This window comes from Podarcis vaucheri (genome assembly GCF_965113315.1).
Source record: "Podarcis vaucheri genome assembly, chromosome: 10".
NCBI classification, from domain to species: domain Eukaryota; kingdom Metazoa; phylum Chordata; class Lepidosauria; order Squamata; family Lacertidae; genus Podarcis; species Podarcis vaucheri.
Window position 1 is genome coordinate 43,979,585 of NC_138748.1, and position 22,000 is coordinate 44,001,584.

The following is a 22,000-nucleotide window of genomic DNA, read 5'->3' on the forward strand; positions in this document are numbered from 1 at the left end:
GCATAAATGTGTCTCAAACATCACTGCGTTTCATTTTCCAGTGCTTAAAAAAAAAAAAAAAGTTAAAGCAAGCCACATACACAAATGTAATAGGTACATAATACATATACGAATTCAACCAGCAACGGAGCACTAGCCTAAAAATGTCAACATGTGAATTACAACCCATCCACACCTGGATGCATCTGCCACACACAACTGCATACTGCGCAGCTTAGAGACCAGCCCCAAAAGACACTGTTTGTCAAAAGGTACCAGCAGGCTGGAATCTTTGCATTTGACCTTTAGAGAGAATAAACTGACTATCATCTCCCCCTGTCAAGCCCAAGTAGTCTTCTCGGACTGACAGTCACATACTCACAAAGGCACATTCAGAGATACCACATTTAACTTACTGCTTGTTCAAAACTAAAAACAAAACACAACCCTAAAAACCCCCACAAGGGAATGTTAAGCGCTTATATCCCAAATCCCATACCTACTGACCCAGCAAGAAGCATCACAATGTATCACTTCATGAGACCCTATTCTACCTTCAGAAGGTACATATTATGTTAAGAAGTTAACGCCTCTTTTTGCATAAATGTTTTTTTTTTCATTTTTGGCTTACACAATTTGGAATACAGCACACCCTCACTATAAAGCTCTGTTGTAAGGCTACTCCCTAAAGTAAGGCTGCTCTAACTTGGCTCCCTTTATTTCCTTTATGCCCTGCCCCTTCCCACCCAAACTTCAAAGCACTCAGCACTTAATATAAAAGGAGGGTGAGCCAGTCTGGCTGGGATAAGGAAGGAGAAGAAAAGCACTTGATATTCACAACCATGCCACAAAAATTATTATCCAGCAAGCAAAGCAATCTTTATAAGGAGGACTCAATTAACCGCTGCATTTTCTAATACAGAAAGACAATATGCATTTATTTTCTCTGATTAAAACATGGTAAGAAATGAGGAACTTTAGTTCTTTGAATGCATTAACTGGCATACTATTACCTAAGATGAGGCACTAAGCGCTTAAAAAAACACACCACTTCTTGCTCGACACTGTCCAACTGTGTTGTTTATCCATGGAACATTTCTCCATATTCTTATTTTATTTTGCTCCATGGACAGCTAATCATATGTCAAAATATACCCACAGGCTGCCTGGCACAATGCTTTAACTTCAATAACATGGATTTGTGTTTAAATGGATGGTTGTCAGGCTCAAGTAAAAACACATTCAAACTCTATGGCTAAAAAAAATGCATTTTAAAAAAAGACAAGGGTATATATAACTCTAGCTATCACCACTGCCAAGTACACGAAGAAACTGGCTCTTAGTTGAGGTTGATTCTTTTGATCCTTCTATGGCCCATGTCTCTGAGAAATTTGTAAATATATGCCATACTGCACAAACTTAAGAAGCAGGTATGTTGACACTGTCCCATATCACACATTTGGTAATGTCTATGGTGCCTGTTAAATATCCTCTCAGCCATGTGAAACTGTTTATCTGTATCTGACATGGCCATGGAGAACAGTTAAAGGGCACTTAGGTTGGTCTGACAACTGCTAGCATCTGATGAGGCCTGACAGCCAGAAGATCAGGTTAGAATTTTGTTCCCTATTGTAGCATAAGAGGGGAATAATCCTTTTAATTTGGCGACTGTTTGTATACATTTTAGCAATGTTCTGAAGGAGGATAAAAGCTATCTTCATCACAAAATTTGTTTATTTTACTCCTTTCACCCATCCTTAAGAGCACTACAGAATTTTCTTAGAAATTTACTAATTCATAACAGATCAAAACTGTATGACCAAATTGTATGGATCAGAGTCAATATATACTTTTAAAAAATCAGCAAAGTTTTAAATCTTTGAGAGGGATTGCTACAGTAGGAAAATCTGCAAAATATTATTGGAATAAAGAATAAACAACATTACATCTTTGCTGATTAAGCCTTGTATTCAACAGGTGTAACTGTTACTACCAAATCATCAATCTACATAATGCTCCCAATATCATTAGCATATCATAACATGGAGACTAATCAGCATTCAAATGAACAGCTGTAGCTTTGTGGAAAATTAGGGAAACCAGTAATATAGATTTTATCCATCTTCCTTCAGTCAGTATCGCTCCAATCAATGCATGCCTTGGAAAGCATGTATTCATTTCAGAATGCATCATTTTAACTGCACTTTGGGTAGCATTTGTACTATATGCAGAGTGTTTTTGCTGTTGCATATTTATAATGAAGGAACAATACAGCTAAACTAAACAGAACCATCTCGGGGGAGAACAGAGTATCTCAATTAGACAATACTATAAAAAAAATAAAGGTGAGTGATTTGAACACTACTATTTGGATGACAGTGAAGATCAGGTAAATTTGCCATGGCAGTGGAGGACAGAATAGAAAGAGGTGTTAATACTTGTTACACTTGCCAGTTCAAATGCCTGCTCTGTCTGTTTATATTCACTAATTTATTTTTAAAATTTCCAAAGGTAAGGTGAAGAGTTTTGCTTTGGCTAAGTGGCAGAGTAAAACATGCTTTTAACATATTCCTTTACAAAGGGAACCCAAGAGTGAAGGAAAAGCTCACTCTATCCACTTTATACGGGTGCACTGGAAAAGACTGTAACCTTCCGAGAATGGTTCAGCATGGCATAATAAGCAGCTTTCTGGGAATAGTACTATTATAGGAAAGGTGTTATCGCAAGACCCATCCAATTAGATGCTGGTTCTGGCAGTAGGTTCATATAGGCCATATATTAAAAGAGTGAATAGAACCAAAATAGGGCTATTTTTTAAGGTGGGCATGTGCATTTAAAATATACAACTAAAAAGGAGGACAAAACATTGATATGGACTGTTTCTCCTTTTCATGGAGGGAGCAACTTTATAAGAGAAAACAAAAAATTTGACACGTGGCTTCAAGCTGCGCAGGGTGCTCTGGCAATCTGAAGAGGTCTCCAACACCCCATGAGACCTATTGCCTTTGTGTGTGTGTAGAACATACATGAAAATATAGTAACACCACCCACAAAACAGCTGCAGAAAACATTTTCTCAAGTATAGTTTAGTGCTTAGTTCCCAAAAGTATCATCCTCACTGGCCAGAGAACATAGCAGATTCAAAACATAAAAGGTGTTTGGAAACCTGTATTGCTATGGTCCAAAGGGCTGATTAAACATTCCAGGTATTCATCAGGGATGGAAGGTTGCCAAGATTGATATTTTAGTTCACTTCTTCAAAAATATGACAAACTTCAATATGCATAGGTTGAAATGTTGAGAGGCAAAGGATGCTTTAAATATGACAGTTACACATTTACCTTTCTACCTTCTTCAGCAGTTGTCAGCCAAGTAACAGGCTTTTGTAATTTTCGACTTAAAAAAAATTATAGGGGGAAATAAGTCAAAGCCTCTGATAAAATGTTCAGATAAATAACTTCCTTTAAAAAAACAAAAGGGGGCTCCTCTCACTGGCCTATCACACTAGGAATCAGTTGATGCATTTTTTTTCAAGGTGCAATTTGGGAAACAATTCAACACACAACTAAAGAACACACAACTGATGTCACAGAAAACCAGGTATTACTTCACACTTCTATTTGAAGAGTAGTTCAAAACAAGAAAGTAGTAATGCATGAAAATTGCCCTTAGATTTCAAAGAAAAATGTTTACATGTACGTTATTTTATATGTAACTCTTTGCACGGCAGGCCTTTGAGGCTTCTATTCAGCATGCTCAGAGAAATGCTTTTTGTTTTAGAAAAATGGGTTCATTTGTTTCCTTGGAGTGACTAGACTGCATATGTCTTTTGTAGGATGCAAGGATGTATTACAAAGGCACTAAAGCGGCTTGTTATTTTCATTCTAACAAAAATGCTTCAAGCACATTAAGTCCTTCTCTCTTTGTGCTGGAAGCTCTGAGCTATCCATCCCAGGAAAAAGCTGCAGTAAACTGGTTCTTAAGAATGGGAGTCCCAGTAGCTGGCAGCAGCAGTTAATATATCTTACCTCCAACCCACTTCCCAAAATTTCTCACTTACACATCTCTGGTTGATAAATGGAAAAAGCAAACAAAAAAAATCTTCAAAATGATTAAAATACACCAAGCCATTTTTCCCAGGTACACTTCACTGATTTCTCCCACATTCTTCTTTCCCTATTTTCTGTTTTAAAATTAGCAAAAGTTAAAACAGCTCCATTACTGGGGCACAATAAAGATTCTGCTTCTCTGAAGCACTGTCAATCTAAAAGTGGTTTCACGAAGCACCATCCTGTACTCCCAGCAATTCTTATTAACTGTGGTTCACGGATTTAGTCAAATCAAAATGCATTTTTTTACTCTTTTTTAACTGTTTATTTTAAAAAGGTGCTTGGAGGAAGATTTTATGTTCACTGTGAAACAACTAGATGGTTATACTTTCATTCATACGCAATCCTCTCCCCCACTCATCTGCACACGCACTTCCACTTGAGACTAAGCTCTAAAAGTATAAATCTTTTCACAACTTGGACTTTTAAGAATACAATGAATTTGTGTTGCTGCTACTGAGAATTCTTTTGTAATCAATTTGTACTTTAAAATTTTTTTGATCCCCAGTTCTGACAATTGGAGTTTGTATTAGTTAGATTTTGTTTTTCAAATTTTTTGCTTTTTGTAAAGAAAAAAACTTTTAAACTTTTTGAAGATTCAGGAACTTGTAAAAGTTTACGAAAGAAACAACCATCTATCTAGGATAAGGTAAAGGTTAAATAAACCATCTTCGAAAACTGGCTTCCTACCCTAGAATTCCTGAGAATGCTTGCAAATTTAAAGCAGGAAAATAAATGTTAAAACACAAAAACACTGTTAAATGCTCCCAGAGTTAGTCTTCATCTTATATATATATATATTTATATATGCACACGCACTTTTTGGTCTTTTTTTAAAAAGTTTTTAATTTTTTCCCTTTAAGCTTGTGATGGAAGAACATTTTAGCTTTTCATTTTTTAAATATGTCATATCCCTCATTATGTCTTGTAAACAAGAGGGGCTCTAGCACCCGGCTTTCACCGTAGTATCGTAATGAACTCAACAAATCCAAAGTGCAGGCAAAGGGACCGTAGGGCAGGTTGGGAGAGAGTGATAACACAGTAGTGAACCTGCTTGTGTGTCAAGTCACATATTGGAGCACATAGCTGTTTTCTAGGCCATGAGGTGCAGTATTCCGATGTCCTCCCAGCTCAGAGCTTTTTTTTATTATAGTTTGTCCTGCATGCTTTCAACACTGAGGCCCCAAAGACAAATACAGCTGTTTTAGGAGCAGGCATGTGTAGGGGCTGCAAGGGAAACTTAACTGGCAGGAATGGGGGGAACATTTTGCTTCAACTTACAAGATACAATGACAAAGGGATAAATAGGGAAACACTTAAAAGATCCACATATGCTGCAGATTCTGAAGGTTAAATACGCAACACCTGTCTATGTTTACCACTCAACTTCACAGCAAAATAACAGGCAGATGTAAATGCAGTAATCCCCTTATTTAGTCTTCCTGTGAAACCGAGTTCATGTACAGAATTCACAACTCCTCCCTTTCTACATAAATGTGAGGAATTTTTTTGCTTTAATTTTGCTATCAATACTTATATAGCAGACACCACTGATTTATTTATTTTTTAAATGAAACTGCTGAAGGAGAAAGAATCTTCTGTTGTGATCCTGTACATTATGATCTGCTACTTCCAAGTACCGGAGTTATGTAGGTATTTGCTGGTACAGAATATTGCAGCACTTTTGTTATTCAGTATAATGCAGAGCTAGCAAAAATCCAGAGCTAAGTTCTAGCACTTCAAAGAATAATGCCTCCTTCTCCCTGTTCTTATCCTGTCTGCCCATCTTCAAAATTGCTTTGTGAAAAGGCAATGTTTGCTACGGCTTTCTTCACAACAAGCAATTCTGTCCCAGTGCACACACTGGCTATCTTCTGAATTAAGTATAGGTCTCCCCTATCCTGCCCAGAGTACTACTACACTGTTGTTTAAAAAAATAAAACAACAACAACATTAACAACAACATCAACAACATACAACCTTTCTTTAAATACCGACAATAAAGAGCAACAGTACAGGGAAAAGTAAAAATAATAAAGGTGCAATACTTTATAAACAAAAGAAGTCTTTGCTAGTTATATGCCTGCCTAAGCAAAGCCTAAGCAAGACATACACAGGAAATACACAGAGAAAAAATGCTCAAAGTACACACTGGTTTAAGAACATTCGTAAGTAAACGTTTCTGTCAGTGATGGTCTGGTGCTGTAATACACCTAGGCCTGGCACAGGTAACGCTCACTGTGGAGAAAGGAGAACAAAAGTTGCTGCATGTGCTTTCACAATACAAGATAGGCCAGCAAACTACTGACATTTTAGTTTTGTCACAAACAGCAGACCACTTAAGAAAATACAGTTAGGCCTGAATTTTGGTGGATTTTCCATGAAAGGATAAGAACCTTAGTATGCAGACTTGAGGAATAGCTACAGGATTTGGTTCTTACGGACTGCAGAAGCTTCAACTATTACATAGGTCTTTGTCACAAAGAAATGTGATGCCCATTACCCCCTGGTGTCCCCCAAAAGGTGAAAGGCCTTGTCATAAAAAGTAAGCTTGGGTTCACTCAAAAAGTCTCATTAGAGACACAAATACACTTCTAGGCAAAACAGATCACCCCCCTCCCCACCCTCAAAACCCTGAACTCCCACACTGGCACCCCTCTCACCAAATCCTTAGGATATGGCAGTGTTTTGCTCTATGACAGGGTCAGAACAAGATCTGTACTGCGCAGAATACCCTGCTAAAATAAAAATACCACCGACAGATTTTAACACAGGTCAATTTGATTTTGCACCAGTCACAGGCACCATCATTATTCAGTTTAAGAGTCTAGCCAGGTAGGTTGCTGACCAACAGCAATGCAGCTTTCCAAGACAAAAACGCACACACACGCACACAATCATGCTCACATACACGCTCTCACAGAAACACACACACACACACGGGGCAGTTACATGTGCCAGAACATACTGGTATATATCAACCAGCCAATCACAAAGTGTTTTTTTTCCTTTTTTTGTTTTTTAAAGTGAGGCTCCGTCAAGTCTTCCCCTCCCACCCCACCCCCAATTCTTTTGAACCCTGCCCCTTCCCGACATAGTAGACCTAAGGACGGAAACACACCCAGTGCAAACAAAGTTAAAAAGCTATTTTTCAGTATATATGTTTCGTAGCAACAACTTCCGTATAACATGAAAAAGTGAAAAACTAGAAACTAATTTTTTTAAATTTTTGTGTTTAGATTTGAATGGTATGTGTACTTGCTTCACATTGTCTTTCTAAGTTGGCGTTCATGATTCAAGTATTTCAAGAGTGATATGTTCTCTTTTTGGATTCATATTCCAAACGAAAAAACTGAAGTTATAAGGGAGGCAACTATGTGCTCAGACAGTCCTGTCAATGACCCACCTTTTTTTCTCTCTCCATTTTCTTTTTTCCTTTTAAAATGTATTTATTGCAAGTTGAAAAAAAAGAAAAGGTCAAGTTAGTGCTGCTGCTGTTCCAAAAAAGGTCACGAGGTCAGAGTTGAAAGTTTTAAGTTCAGATTGAATCCGACCCTCCGCCTAGAAGGTCTCCAGGTAGTAAGGGAGCAGGGCTTCCCATCCTGTGGGGATCTTCTACACTCTGAACCCCCCACAAGCTTGAAGAGTAATTTGGGGAGGCCCATAATGAAGCACCAGCAAGGTCACCCCCACTGCTGCTGCCACCGCCGCTGCTCCACTGCCCAAGCCCTGTTGACCCACCAAAAAGATTCAAAGCAGGTCCCACTGGATCTGTCTGATTCTGTCCTGTCTCTAGAGACTGCCAGCCTGCTGCAGGTGTGCTGGGTGTTGCTGCAGGTGTAGAAGGCTGAGCTTGTGCCAGAAAGCGACTAACCTCCTCGTCTGTGGCAAACTCAGCCAAGATGGTAGTGTTTCCCAAAACACACCTAAAAAAATAGGGTAGAATGAACAGAAACAAAAGTTAACAGGAAAATATATCCCAGAAACATGAGCCAAATCCACAGTTTAACATTGCAAAGAATATATAGTTCAACAAAGAAAATTAGTATGAGCGGCAGAACAATATTTATATAGTGCCCTCATCCTTACTACATTTGTTTTCCAGAATTAATATTGTTTTCTTTTACTTTAAAAGAAAAAAAATGGTTTAAGCATGTATGCATATTTTTGCAAAAGTTTTTCCAAATTTGGAAGCTGATATACAAACGAGATTTCTGAGAATAGTGGTAAGAGTCGCAAATATTCATACTGGGGCCCTAACATTTGTCCAAATATTAGCGTACTTTTGCAAGGCAAGTAAGACCCAGTTTGTAGCCCATTGCAAGCAGAGTCATGGTCACCTCACAAATGTGCAAGTCCACTGCTTTCCCCACGAGCCCACAAACTTATGGCAGCAACAAAATTTGCATGTTCTTCGTGTACAAAAAAAACTGCAAATGTAAATGCTGTCATGAAACATGCACCAAAAATATTTCTTCTTTCAGGATGAATACAAGCATGGATATACCATCCACAATTTTTGGTTAAGAAAGCCACTTACAGGCAAGAAACATAAATTTCATGCTTCTCACATAATCCTTCAAAACTCCCTGAGGGGAGAGGCAGCGCAAGCATCCTGTTGAGCTGTTACCATCCAGCTGCCAGTGGTGGCCCCTACCCCAGCAGACAGCCCTCTTCCCCAGAGTGAGGGGAGAAGAAACAAATTAAGCTGAAGCTCATGAGCACAGGGCAAAAGAGTACAGAAGACAAGGAAAAGCTAGTAAAGAACATGTCTGCCCAGAATAGATGAAGTGCAAACGTGAAACTTCAGAGGTGTATAGCCAGATCTCATCCTCCTGGGGTAACTGAACTAAACTACAACCATGCCTCTTCCAAATGCTTCCCTTTTTATTTACATATGGGAAACTAAGATTTGATTTTATCAAACCAGGATCAAATGGTGCTTTGATATACTAGTTTATTAGTTAATTAACTACGGTTAAATAAACCAATTTCCTGTATTCAGATGAAAAAGGAAGCTGCAGTTTTTGCAAAAAGTGACAGAGCTTTAAATTTCTCTTGCCCCTTCCCATTCAAAGTAGAGAGAAGGAAGAGCAGAGGGAGCATATAAATCTGAGGCTTGCTGTAGTTCAAGTAAGTAACAACAAACTATGCTTTGCCATGCCTCAATCAGGTCATAATCAAAGCTTTGACTTATCTAATCTCTTCTCTATTCTCACTCAAATAGTTAACCAAACTGAAATGTAATTGGATACAGTAATGAGAATAATAATTGAACATCCTTTTGAGATCCATATTAAAATATTTTAAGTTAACAGAAATATTTCAAAAGCTTTTAAAGAGAATACTAATTTAGCTTTTAAAAAGAGGCACACCATTACCTGAAATATTTTTGTTTGCTTTTTTAGTTTCCCAATCTAGTGGAAGGCCACAAAATGGACTTTGCCTGGAGGTGAGAACAGTTCAGCCAGATAACAGAATATGCCTCTACCTTCTAGATACTGCGTAAGAGCCCTGTTGGATCAGTGAACGGACCGTCTAGTCTAGCATACTTGGTGTCCGTGCTTCTCCCCTGGGCTCCCCTGTCCAGGGAAAGGTGAAGACTAAAGGAGAAACTCCAGTGCCAGCCAGAAATGGTACACACAAGCTCCTTTTGCTGCAGCACAAGTCAACTGGGAATCAGGGAACTGTTGCTGTTGCACTACTGTGCAAATCAGTTGTCCAGGTTCTATTTCACTGCGTAGAGCGTTTGAGCTCTTTGGGGCAGCAGAAGCCGCCTGGGTGCCTTCCTGTGGGCTCTGGGGGAGAGCCTCCTCGTGAAAAATACAGAGCTCTTCCTCAGAGCTGGCCGAGTCTGCCTCCTTGGCCAGGGAGGCAAAAGGAGAGGAGGGAAGGGCATTAAAAGAACGAAAATTACAAGGAAAAAGAAATTAAATAAGAAATGGAAAAATGTAAGTTAAAAGTAAATAAATGAGAATGGAAAAATGTGCTGGGTCAGGAGCCTTGCAGCACTAGAGACCTGTCTGACCAACGTAAGAGGCAAGGCAGGTCTGGTGAAAGTGGGGATGGCGCCTCCCCCAGCCAAGGATCCTTAACTGACCCCGCCTGTCCAGCCATATGGGAGGAGCCATCCCAGTGTAAATGCTGCCCTTCCAGGAGCCCCTGGGGAAAAAACCTCTTTAATGCCATTTCAAATCTGGGCACTAGGCAAACAAAACACATTGCTGGGCTACCTCTTGCACACAAGACTTCCATCTACTGACAAAATGAGGTTGCAAATGGTCAGGAAAGGTTGTTGGTGTAACTCACATGTGCAGTGCAGTCTGGGCCTTGGCTGCCTCCTGCTTGGTGCTGTATCGGATAAGGGCGGTGCCTTGGGTCAGGTTGAGATGGAATGTCAGCAGTGGACCATGCTGCATGCAGATGGTCCTCAAAGTTGACCCATCAATCTTGTGAAGAACAGATTGGAAGAACAAAGACAAACAGCAGGTTTATGGCGGGGAGGTAAGTATTTTCATTTGTAAATATACCTGAAATAGTATGGTTAATATACAAACCAAAAATATCAGGCAATTACTGTAAATGCCATAAGAGAAAGAAACTAAGCTCAAAATACAGTGGTACCTCTAGTTACGGACTCGATCTGGTCCGGGGTGCCGTTCACACCCTGAAAAGTCTGTAACTAGAGTGCCGCTTCTGCACATGTACTAAGTGTGCAGAACGCTTCTGTGCATGCGCACGGGGCAAAACCTGGAAGTATATGCTTCTGGGTTTGCCGCATTCGCAAGCTGAAAAGGCGCAACATGAACCTAATGCAACACGAAGTATGACTGTACTGAGAGAGCATGGTGTCTCAGCAGACACAAACAAAAGCTGAAGGAACCTTACAGGCCTTTGTTTTTGGCAGCAGTGCTGGAAACATTCTGTGGTTTCGCTATGAAAACATAAGAGAGAAAACTAGCCATTCTGCCTAGCATCCTGAAGACTGGGAGTTTTGTGAAAAAACGACAACACTATGTTTTGCATTCACAAAATTGCTTACTTACCTAACTAACTAACTAAAACAAGCACTGCAATTAATTCACAATCCAATAAAAAAAAAAGCTGAAAATGTGGTTTACAGTAGGTCTCTCATGTCCTAAACACACTGTCATACCAGTTAGCTTGTGTTGCTACATAAATACAATATTTATTTAAAACAATCAACAATTTAGAAAAGTCTTGTTTCAGTAATAAAAAGGAAGCAGAAGACAGAAATACCTGCGGAGTGAGATTGTGAAGAACCAGCCAGTAGCTGGGACGAACAGATCCACCATCACTCCAGGTAGAGGCTGCAAATGATTAAACAGAAGGCAGGATACATTTGGATGAGACCTACTTCAAAATTGATCTTAAACAGAAAACCAGAATGAATTCTGTGCTTTATAGAAACCATTTCACTTGCCACATTTAACATGAAAGACAGGGTTGTTCAAGTGGTCACTGGTGCAGCTACACATATGGATTCTGCAGTTGCACAAAGTAACATTCAGAACTTTCAAAAGATAAGAGCACACTCAAAGCAGTATGGCTTCTACCTTCCCAACAATTTCCTGTTGCGGCAGCTATATAAAGAAACATGAGACGGAGAGCAGGTCAAAATGACATTTGCAGTTACAGTATCAGGTGGAACTATAGCTGCTGAGGATCAAACCATGACAGGAATGCAGAACTGAGAAGACAAGATGAGATGTTTTGCCTGGGAGTTGACTCCTGGCTGGAACACATACAGAAATCAACACTAAAGAGGACACATTCTCAGATGGGTGGATGACAGTTCTCAAGGCCATTGGCCCCAGAATCTAGGTTGAACTGCCGTGTCAGCAGCCACCCAAATAAGGCAGGAGTGGAGAACCTTTTTCAGTCAAAGGAGGACATTTCCTTTTCTGCAATCTTCCAAGGGCCACATGACAGTGGGGGTGAAGCCAGAGGGAAAAGTGGATGAAGCAACAAATGCAAATTTTTAGCTTTTGTACAGTGAGCTAGTTTCTACACACACTCACACAATTCTGTCTATCCTCCCTCCAGAAATTCAAGTGACATTAGCAGAGTTCAAGGACACATTGCAGCCTGGCAAAAACATTTGGGGTGTTAAGCACAACCAGTGAAGGTTACTGACTGGGGAAAGTTCCAAGGGAAAGACAGAAAGGCCTGGAGTGCAGAATTCAACCCCTGGGGCTGAGGTGCCTCAATCCTGCAATAAGGTTTCAAGCTCAGCCAGAGGACAGGAGATTCATAAACTTCTACCAGAATCAAAAAGAGCACATGGGGTGATGTACTGGAAACTTTGCCACATTGATACAGAAGCCCGATGCTGTGAACGCAAAGTGTAAAAGCAACTTGGTCTGAGTGGATGCAATAAGTAGGCAGTCATCTATCTATAGGAAGATCAAAATCCCTTACTGACAGAAGTGTGCAATGATGAGAGTTCTAAATAGCTCTAAAACTTTGCAATCCTATAGAGAAGCTGCAGTCACTCAGAGCAAAGTGGGGCAAACAGCAAAGTTTTGGCTGAAAGGCTAAGCATCTTCCAAATCTGTGGATGTGGACCAAGCTCTGACATGAAAGATGCTTGCTTTCACTTAAAAGAATTTGACAAGGGTTACCATCCTGCATGTCTTTGGACTTATGACACATCCTGAAGGTCCAGAAGTAGCCAAAGACCTCAGTCTTCTAGGGGATAGCGAAATGCTTAAAAAAATGCTAAATGCACAAGGCATTGAGTACCAGTTTATCTCTTTTCAGAGGAAGATTTTGGTATTTTCCTCTAAAAGAAGGGACTGAAGTTTAGAAAAGAAAAACACATTTGGGTGTCATGGACTGGATGTTGAGTGGTGGGAGGAACCAGCTGGGGAGCCTCCAAGACTCAGAGCCCAGGGATTGGTGGTGGGATGATGATGAGTGGTCAGAGGGAGCAGACAGGAAGGAGGTGTCAGAAGCTGAAGAGGAAACAGGGCTTAGTGAGCAAGAAAGCGTCTGTGGCAGAGAGCAGTCCAGAATCAGAGGCAGAAGTGAAGGCTGGAGAGGTTAACAGCCATGGTCAATGTAAAGGGCAATTCAGTTCCCATAGAGGACAGTGTAGTAAGCAAGCTATGGAAGACCTCCATAGCACACGTGACCTATCGGTTCAAGGATACCGTCCCTGCCATCAACAACATGAGCAGAACTGAAGTGGAACAAAGTTGTGTAGCTTGTGCTGCTCTGGAGACTTTGACCTTGGCACTGAAGGCAAAGACAGCCTGCTCTAACAACATTCCCTGTGCCTGAAACAAGTGGTTTTGTGTGTCTGCCTAGTGAAACATAGACAGCTGGAACCATATGCATTACAGGTCCCTCACCAAGTTAAGGAGGTAGTCTGCTGCCACAAACTGAACACCTCTTAAAAAGTGCCAGTTGCACCGCACCACAAGCACCCGCTTGAGAGTGAGGCATGCACTGTTGCAGAATTAGCACAAAGGTTTTTTGTGGTTTTTTTTTTTTAAATCCACTGTAGAGAAAAAAAGGTGAAAAAGATGAAGTGAAGGAAAAGAAGGGCCTAGCTCATATGCTCTCTCAGGGGTAAGTGAAAGTTTCTCTTGCTGCAGTGATCAGAAAAAATGGGAGCCACACGGATCTTTTTTGAGTGTGCACACTGGGGGTTGGGGGGTTAGCTTTCCACCTAAACCCCTTCAAGAAAGTGCTAGATGCTACTTTGTGAGGATGGAGTCTGTGGATCTGCACAGACAACATAAAGAACTGTATCTTCTTGAGACCCCACCCACAAACTATTCAATACATGTTCCTTGTCAACTTTCAAGGACCCCTTCTGACAGGAAGGGTCTAGCTGTATCTCCCTCAGTTTCCTCAGCAGTTTCTGACAAACATCCCATAGCCCTTTTAAGAGAGAGAAATAGAACATTCTCTTTTCTCTCACTGAGCAATTATAACATTCTCTCCCCTAAAGGTCTTATCATATCCAGACTAGTAATGCTGTGGAACTTGTTCATGGGCAAAGCAATAAGAATGCTAGGAAATTCTACTCACCAGAGGCAAGCCTTGAATCCTGTGCCCCCCACCCCCTGAGTGAGCGGGGTGCTGTGCTGCTCCAGGGAGAGGATGGTTTTGGATTACTCAGACCAGGAGGTGGGCGGGGTAGCCCTGTAGTGTTTCTTGAGGAAATATTGTTTCTCCACTTGTTGGAGAGATGAGGGGGATTGGGTCCTATGGGATCTGGGGACCATGTTGATTTGTAATCACTGAACTTTGCTACAACAGAGGAAAGGAAAAGCCAATAAATTAGTGAAAGTTAATACACATAACACAGATCATCATAATTTTAGTCTGTCGACGTATATTTTCATGTGATCCAGGCTACACGCTTTTGCGACAATATAGTACACGGATCTGAAAAAACTTCACCAGGGAGTTATTTAATACGTAAAAAAAAGTTACACTGAGGAAAAAACCCAGGCAACTATCTATTGTACAAAGCATTGCTATATATACTTAAATAGCTCAATGTTTTCCATCTACAATATAAAATGTGAGCTAGGTGCATTGAGAATGGAAACCAGATACCTGAAGTGCTATGAACATTTGTGAAGGAATTGTCAGAGGCACTGTAGGGCCAGGCACCAGGTGAAGGCAGCGAGGTGTTGAGGGAAGAATTAGACCCTATGGCATAATAAGGAAAGGTAAAGAAAAATATTATAGATTAATAAAGAATTTACGTGACAACTGACATTTCTAGCAATGACAATGAATGACAGAAACCTATTGCAGATCCATGTATTTTGTCTTAACATAAATTATACCATAGTAACATCTGCATCTTCAAACTTTAGAGTAGAATACAGAGCAGAATACAGTTGTTTGTATTTGCCTACTGCCATTAATACACGACAGGGGCATTTCCACGGGGAAATTGCTAAGTGCAAACAGGGTTTTAATTCATTCTCTTGGTTCACCAATGCTTACCCTCCAGATAGATATTTTCCCATTTTCCCCTCTAGCTAAGTCTAAAACTGCGACTAAGACTGGCTGGGGGGAAAAGGGGCCTGGCAGAAGAGGTTATAAGGAAAAATAATTGGCTGTGTAGAGATATTAACTACCCTCAATTTTACTGATTCTCCCCTGCAAATGCATCCCTGCCCCAACTTATAATCAGCAAACATGTATTTGCTGATCCAACTTGTTATTCCAGTTATAATAATTGCAAGGTAAACAGAAATTGTATTATGTAATAAATAAACCTGTGGTGTTGTCCCGCAGAAGTTGGTGATCAGTATCTACAATGGGGGATGTGGCTGTACCCCCCAGCACACTTCCTGGGGTCACATAGGGATCAGATTCAGGGTCAATGTTTGGAATACCTTTCCATGGCACTCCTGGCTGAAACTCTGAAACATAAGAATAATCATACAGTATTTCAAATGAAATATTCAAGACTTAAAGTTGTTAAATTCTTCCAACAAATATGAGGTGTCCAAGAATGTGTGGTGCCAAGTTTCTAGTTCTGGGGTCTTGGGAGATCAGTTTGAGAGTGCAGATAATGTTATCAGAGGAATCTAATTACAAATGTAAAGGCATACATGTGTTTCCTAGTCCCTTATTAGCTTCCTACCCTTTCAAAAATAGTAATTAAAATGTTATTCTACATTCTGATTGAAAAGCATACAAATTAATATTGCTACTATATGTGTGTATGTAGTCAATCAGGCACATTTTTATTGTCTGTAGCCAATAGCCATTACAATATAAATCACAAAAAATAAAGATGACAACTCAAGAGTAGGCTTAAAACACACCTATTTTCAAAATTCAAGGTGGTGGTGGTGATAATAATAATAATAATAATGGGAGAGAGACAATGCTTGGTGAAGTCTCAGAAATAAATATACTGCTGTACAGTCATACCTTGTTTTGCAGCCGGGATCCATTCCAGACCCCCAGCTGCTAGCCAAAAAATACGCAGACGCTGCGTCTGCGTATGGAGCGGTTTGCGCTTCTGCGCATGCGGCAAACCTGGAAGTAACCCATTCCGGTACTTCCAGGTTTGCCGCAGACGTTCGCCGGAATGGACACTAGACAAGGCGGACGTTCATAAGAGGTATTACTGTATAACATTCCCAGTGGTCAAGAGTAGGGCATTACTGTTCAGTGTAGCAACTTTATCCTAACCCTAAACCTTCCCAAGAAATAAATTACACAAAATAAAAAAGTGCTTAGTTCATGTCATTTATACAGACCAAAGAAGTTTGGTTTCTTTAAAATGGAGCTTACACCTCTGAAACAAGTTTTACACAACCTCATACAGGCAAATGGTCCAAAATCTGAAATGCATTTTACAAATCTTACAATGCATGTTTGCACAGCACCAGTCTGCTGTGCTTGGAAAGCCACTGACAGCGGTGACACATTGATAGCAGTAACAAATATTATTTTATAAGCTGGGATGTAACATTTATGAACAGTTTTCAAGGACACTGAAATTACCTGGAGGCCAACTGGCATTGCTGGATTTGCTTCCAATCTTACTTGTTGGTGGAGACTTGGCAGGTAACCAACTATCTCCAGCAGGACCTGTGTGGCTGCCCAGTGGGTCGCCAGGGATTATATCAAATTGGTTATAGGGCGATGCCCCTCGTACTTTTCCAGGGGGCACAATCGTCCCTGGAAAGAAGAGGAAAAATATTATTTTGACAAGAGGACATCATGGTAGCAGCTGAAACAGGGCTCAAACCTTAATATAAAAGCAGAATGGCAATTCATACCAGTTTCACTGTAACAATAAAGCCACTAGAGCAAGAGTCACCAACTTTTGAGGGCCAGTGGGCACGTTTGGAATTTTGTGAAAGTGTTGTGGGTGGCAGTCACAAAATGACTGCTATGGAGGTGTGGCATAAGACAAAATGGCTGCCATGGAGGCATATAGGAGGACACACCAGTGCAAACAGGAACTGAGTGAACAGTCTCTCACGCATTGTGGAATTTGGAAGGGATATTTACCAAGACCTTTCATGGGTGCTACAGGAAATACTGAAGGGAAAACTGGGGCCCAAGGGCACCACACTGGCAACCCCTGCACTAGAGTAAGAGAGAAAATAGCATATATATATAATGTAAGAAAAACAAGATACAAAATTAGAGGCCTTTTTAAAAAAAGGTTACCAAAACAAAAAAACTCATTATGATTTGTTCAGATTTATATATTACCTTTCCAAAGGCATTTGCATTGCTAACAGTGGCTTAGAACAATTAAAATACAACAATCTCACAGCAAAACAACAATACAGGAGAAGCTGCTGTCCTAGTGTTTCACTAGAGGCAAAAAGTGGCAATATAAATATACCCTGTAAAATCATTTTTGATAACGTAAGCTGGAATCTCTCACCATTTTTGTGCATATTGGCATCTTGGGAAGCTACAGATGGCAATCCATCCATCATAGAAGTCCATTGTTTAAAGCGAGATTCTGTTCCAGTTTCTTTCCCTCCTACCATGCCATAATCCATGCCACTCGAACCAAAACCTGTGAAAAACCAATGACAACTTGAGGGCCAAGGATTTCCCACCCCTGCTTTAAGCTAAATTGCTTTATAATTATGTTTTTAAACCATATAGATGGCTGAGATGATGCAAATGCTCATCACTACAAGGCTGTCTTATGCTTTTGCACAAATACTTTTTGTAACATGATATCCTGCAATAAGCAAGGCTGTTTGAAAATAAAGCTAGTGAGTCAACATAACGCTGAAGTACACTCTGCAGAGAAGAACGGAAGCTAGAGTTCTATGTAGCAAGACTGATTCAGCAATTCAACTGACACAAACAACAAATCCAGTCTTTGCGTTTGGTACACAGATTCTTAGTGCTTAAGAAATCAAAGCAGATCACAGGGTTTAGCTATTTACAGTACTTACCTGAACTATATCCAGGAATTTGCCCTTTGGTTGGTATATCTGAGAGACTCACATTCAGACCACCAGGTACTATGCTGTCTAAATGTTTAGGCCCAACTGGATGGGATGGAGAATGTTTCATGCCAGGCTGCCTCTGTTGTGGCTGAAAGGCATTCACCATACGGGCAATCTGCAGTTAATGAAATAAAGAAGAATTTGTTTATCTTAGTACAAACAAGTGATTATATTTTGAACAGTGCATTAGTTTCAAGCAATAATAAAGCTTTAATAACATCTTCTTGGTATATTGCTAGGCTTTATTGTACACCTCATGCATACATTGCTGATTAAATATTGTACCTGCTGTTCTTGCTGTTGTCGTACTACTTGGGAAATCTTTCTTTGACTCTGTAACAGTTGTTGCTGTTGTTGTTGCTGCTGCTGCTGCTGTTGCTGGAGGATGAGTTGACAAGCCTGGAAGGCAAGTAGAGGAGGTAATGAAGGACTTTATTTATAGGCATTAACTGCTGGCAAATGAGCACTGTTCAGCAGATATGACTAGCACTGTAAGTTTTTTATAATAAAAGAAACTTACCATGAACGTTTTAGCCTATGGATGAGCGCAGTGCCTTCCCTTTTACATCTAATTAGAAATAGTGGGATGATCCACACCAAGCACTTAAAGGACATCTAATGCACATTTAATGCATATGACTCACCTGCCAAAAGAGTCCTGGGAACTGCAGTTTTCCCCTCACAGAGCTATGATTCCCCAGCACCCTAAACAAATGACAGTTCCCAGGATACTTTGGGAAAGTCATGTGGTTTAAATGTATGGCGTGCCTCTGCCCAGTACTTCTAGTATGAAGCTTGATTTACTGTAAAGGTACAAGTCATTGCTAGAAAGTGTCCCCTCCCTACAACTGCATATGACTTATATGTGCCTTTTCAACAACTAAATATATATTTCCACAGATCTGAAGTACAACATTTTCCCAAAAAGATTAAAGCTGCAAAAACAGTCACAGGAGTATGCAAAATTCAGTCAGCTACTGTAGTAGGATAGTTACTTACAAGCTGAAATTGGGGGATCTGCGGAAGTTGGCTCAACATAGCAATCTGTTGAGGAGAAAGCTGGGGATTCATGTTGAAAAGACCTGGGTTCAGACCACTGTTAGGAAATTGCTTGAGCATGGAGGCAGAAACCTTAATAAAAAGTGCAAAGGCATACACAAGTCAAACCAGAAACTGACAGAACAACAAAGACATTTGTAGCAGGTCTGTGTGCAAAAGCAAGATGTCTCTGTTGAAAACAGAAAGTGTGTGATCTTAATCATAATGAAATTGAACATCAACAAATAATGCAACAAAGGAAAAGTGAACATAAAGAATATGGTACAAACACATATAGCAATATGTGAGTACAGAAAGGAATCAATTACTTGAGTTGGCTAGCTTTTGTTTGGCTGAAATTTTGAACAATGCACAAACATTTTGTACATTTAAAGAAAAGAGCTTGAGATTAATATGGAACATGATTCTGGAGTTAACATATTCTATTTCAGTTTGTGGCAGGGCCCTGGTGGATGAGTAGCTTTAACAGTATATCATACAGAAATGTGTGCATGTATATGTACACACCCACCCACACCTTTTGAAATGGGGTGCAAGGAGAAGAGAATAACAGAGACTGCAATGCACAAAGGAGGAGGAGGAGGAGGAGGAAGGAGCAACTTGTTCCACTGAGGAAGATGAGCTTTTTCTGAATGTGCAACAACATGATATAGAGTTCTGACAGAGTGAGGTTCTTGCTAGCCCCTCTTCTCCTCAGCTACATCCTTTTTACACTTTAGGATGAACTAAGGAGTGGGGGCACCATTGGATCAGTATACATAATGTTAAAACACAGTTGATGTTTACCTATGGATTTAACATGAATTAGCAGCATCAGAAAAAACAAAATGCATGTTTTGGCTTGTTGTTATGCAGACTTGGGCTCATGGTTTGTTTTCTTCAAGGGAACTATAAGTGTTACCCCAAAACCAAATCTTGGCTACCAATCATAGTTTGTTGCTCCCAACATGAAGCAGGAGAGGAGCTAAGCAGAGACCTTTGAGAAGCATGCACCAGCACACTGCTTGTTTGTGTAAAGCCATAAGTAAACAAAGCTCACCTACCCACCTATTAGAAAACTTTCTAAGACAGCAATCCATACCCAACTAGGCTCTCTCCCTTACTTAGGTTCAAAGTCACACATCCCCTCTACAAGGACTTCTCCCTCTCATCAAAGAGCACCCATCAATCTCATGCCCCCACTGCACTCTCATAAATACCAATTAAAACAAACTGGAAGTGGGTGGCACTTTCACTCTTGTATGGCACATCTGGATTCCTTGTCACAAGTTTCAAACTGAAACCAAATACTTCTAACATCAAAAAGTCAACAGCAGAAAACAACGAATGCTGATGAAGAAAAAGCTTATGCTATTAGAAAGAAGACTGCAAAAAGACACTGTACCTGCTCTTTAGCTCCTGATGAGCCATACAAAATATGTAGCTTTGGGAAACGGACTAAAGCCTCTTCCCTCCACCAGATGTCCTCAAATCCAACTCCATATGTGGAACAACAGAAGAGACTATAACAAACCATCTACAAAGAAACTTTTAAAAATTGTTTACCTGGGGAGAAAGAAACTGGGGAGGCACTTGTGCCCGGATATTAGGTGAAGGGTTTAGCGGTTGCACTGGTGGGTGCATTCCTCTCGATTGTGCTGTGCTGTTTCCAAACAGACCTTGATTGCCACCCTAAAAATGAATGAATGAAAGTAAGTCAAATCAGGTTGTTGAGTATAGTTGTTTATATATGTTAGCTGGAGCCTGGGGTTAATATAACTATGAGAATTTGTAACATGCCAATGATAGTCATCCTTATTTCATCTTGATTCATTTGCCTGGCATTTTTTTCAAACACATTCCCTTCTAAGAGGTTTGATTGTATGCATTTTAAAGAGGAGAAAAGAAGGTGCAGAGAAAAGATAAGCAATGTTTATATTTAAAGGGATTTGTCTTTTGTGTTTGAATACTGTAGATAGCAGTATTTATTACTTATTACATATAGCAGAAGAAAATATTAAGAACTACCTAATATGATGGACTTCATTGTTTTTAGCTGCTTCTTTATTTAATATTGAGAGTTACTCAAAGGTCTTAAGCAGTCCTCAAACTGCATTTAATCATACACAGTAAAGCAATTCCAATATTCTAAGAGAGAACACGCCACTGCTTACACAGTCAAAACAGCACCATCATATACAAAAGAGAGGTATCAGCAGACTCAGGGGAAGGGAAACCCCAAAACAGCCCAATGGGATCTGAACATGCTCAGAGGCCGTGTAATGCAGACTGTTTGGAGGTGTGGGGAATCGACTCTAAAACAAGCGTGGGGTGGTGGTGGGGTGGACTGGTGTCTGGAATTCAGAACAGGGAGCACAGCACACTGCAACATTTTGTGCCAGGTGTCTCTTGCATATTTAATTTGAAAACAAATTCCAGTAGAAGTGACCTAGTCCCTTTGCAGGGATACATTCACGATACATATTAACCTTAGAAAAAACATTTGTAGATGTGGTTATAGCTTGTGTTGTTATTCCTAGAGATTTCCAAACGGATAGAATTGTTAGTCCCTTCTTCGGTTTCAAAACTGCTCTAGGATAAGTTAAGAGCAAACACACATACAAATTTAAACAGAGTAACTACTGCATAAATGTAGTATGAAGTTTAAGTGCCAAATTTGTTTTTTTAGAACAAGGGGGGAAAGTGTTTATTCTTGCACTGGGTTCCAAAATGTTTATTCCCCGACTTTTAATTACTTTCTTTGAGAAAGTAAACTCACAGACTGTTGTGAGGTATTAGTAAGGGATCAAAGTAACAGACATAAGCAACATATTGAATGTCTGGAAGGAAGCAATAAAGACTGGTGGGTTCCTGAATTTG

General features: G+C 40.1%; 1 protein-coding gene across 10 annotated transcripts in view; it reads right to left on the bottom strand.

Annotated features, from left to right (window-relative positions):
* Positions 1–2,985: 2,985 nt before the first annotated feature.
* The window catches only part of TNRC6B (trinucleotide repeat containing adaptor 6B), a 92,928-nt gene continuing 73,913 nt past the window's right edge, over positions 2,986–22,000 (bottom strand). For all 10 annotated transcript variants that reach the window (XM_082241272.1, XM_082241269.1, XM_082241271.1 and 7 more), the window contains 12 exons: positions 20,687–20,812; positions 19,082–19,213; positions 18,368–18,481; positions 18,029–18,197; positions 17,500–17,637; positions 16,602–16,778; positions 15,359–15,505; positions 14,685–14,780; positions 14,151–14,372; positions 11,349–11,419; positions 10,398–10,537; positions 2,986–8,014 (listed from right to left, as the gene is read on the bottom strand). In XM_082241272.1, coding sequence (XP_082097398.1) covers positions 7,627–8,014; positions 10,398–10,537; positions 11,349–11,419; positions 14,151–14,372; positions 14,685–14,780; positions 15,359–15,505; positions 16,602–16,778; positions 17,500–17,637; positions 18,029–18,197; positions 18,368–18,481; positions 19,082–19,213; positions 20,687–20,812 — 1,920 coding nt within the window. In that variant the 3' untranslated portion in view covers positions 2,986–7,626. The remainder of the gene's footprint in view (positions 8,015–10,397; positions 10,538–11,348; positions 11,420–14,150; positions 14,373–14,684; positions 14,781–15,358; positions 15,506–16,601; positions 16,779–17,499; positions 17,638–18,028; positions 18,198–18,367; positions 18,482–19,081; positions 19,214–20,686; positions 20,813–22,000) is intronic.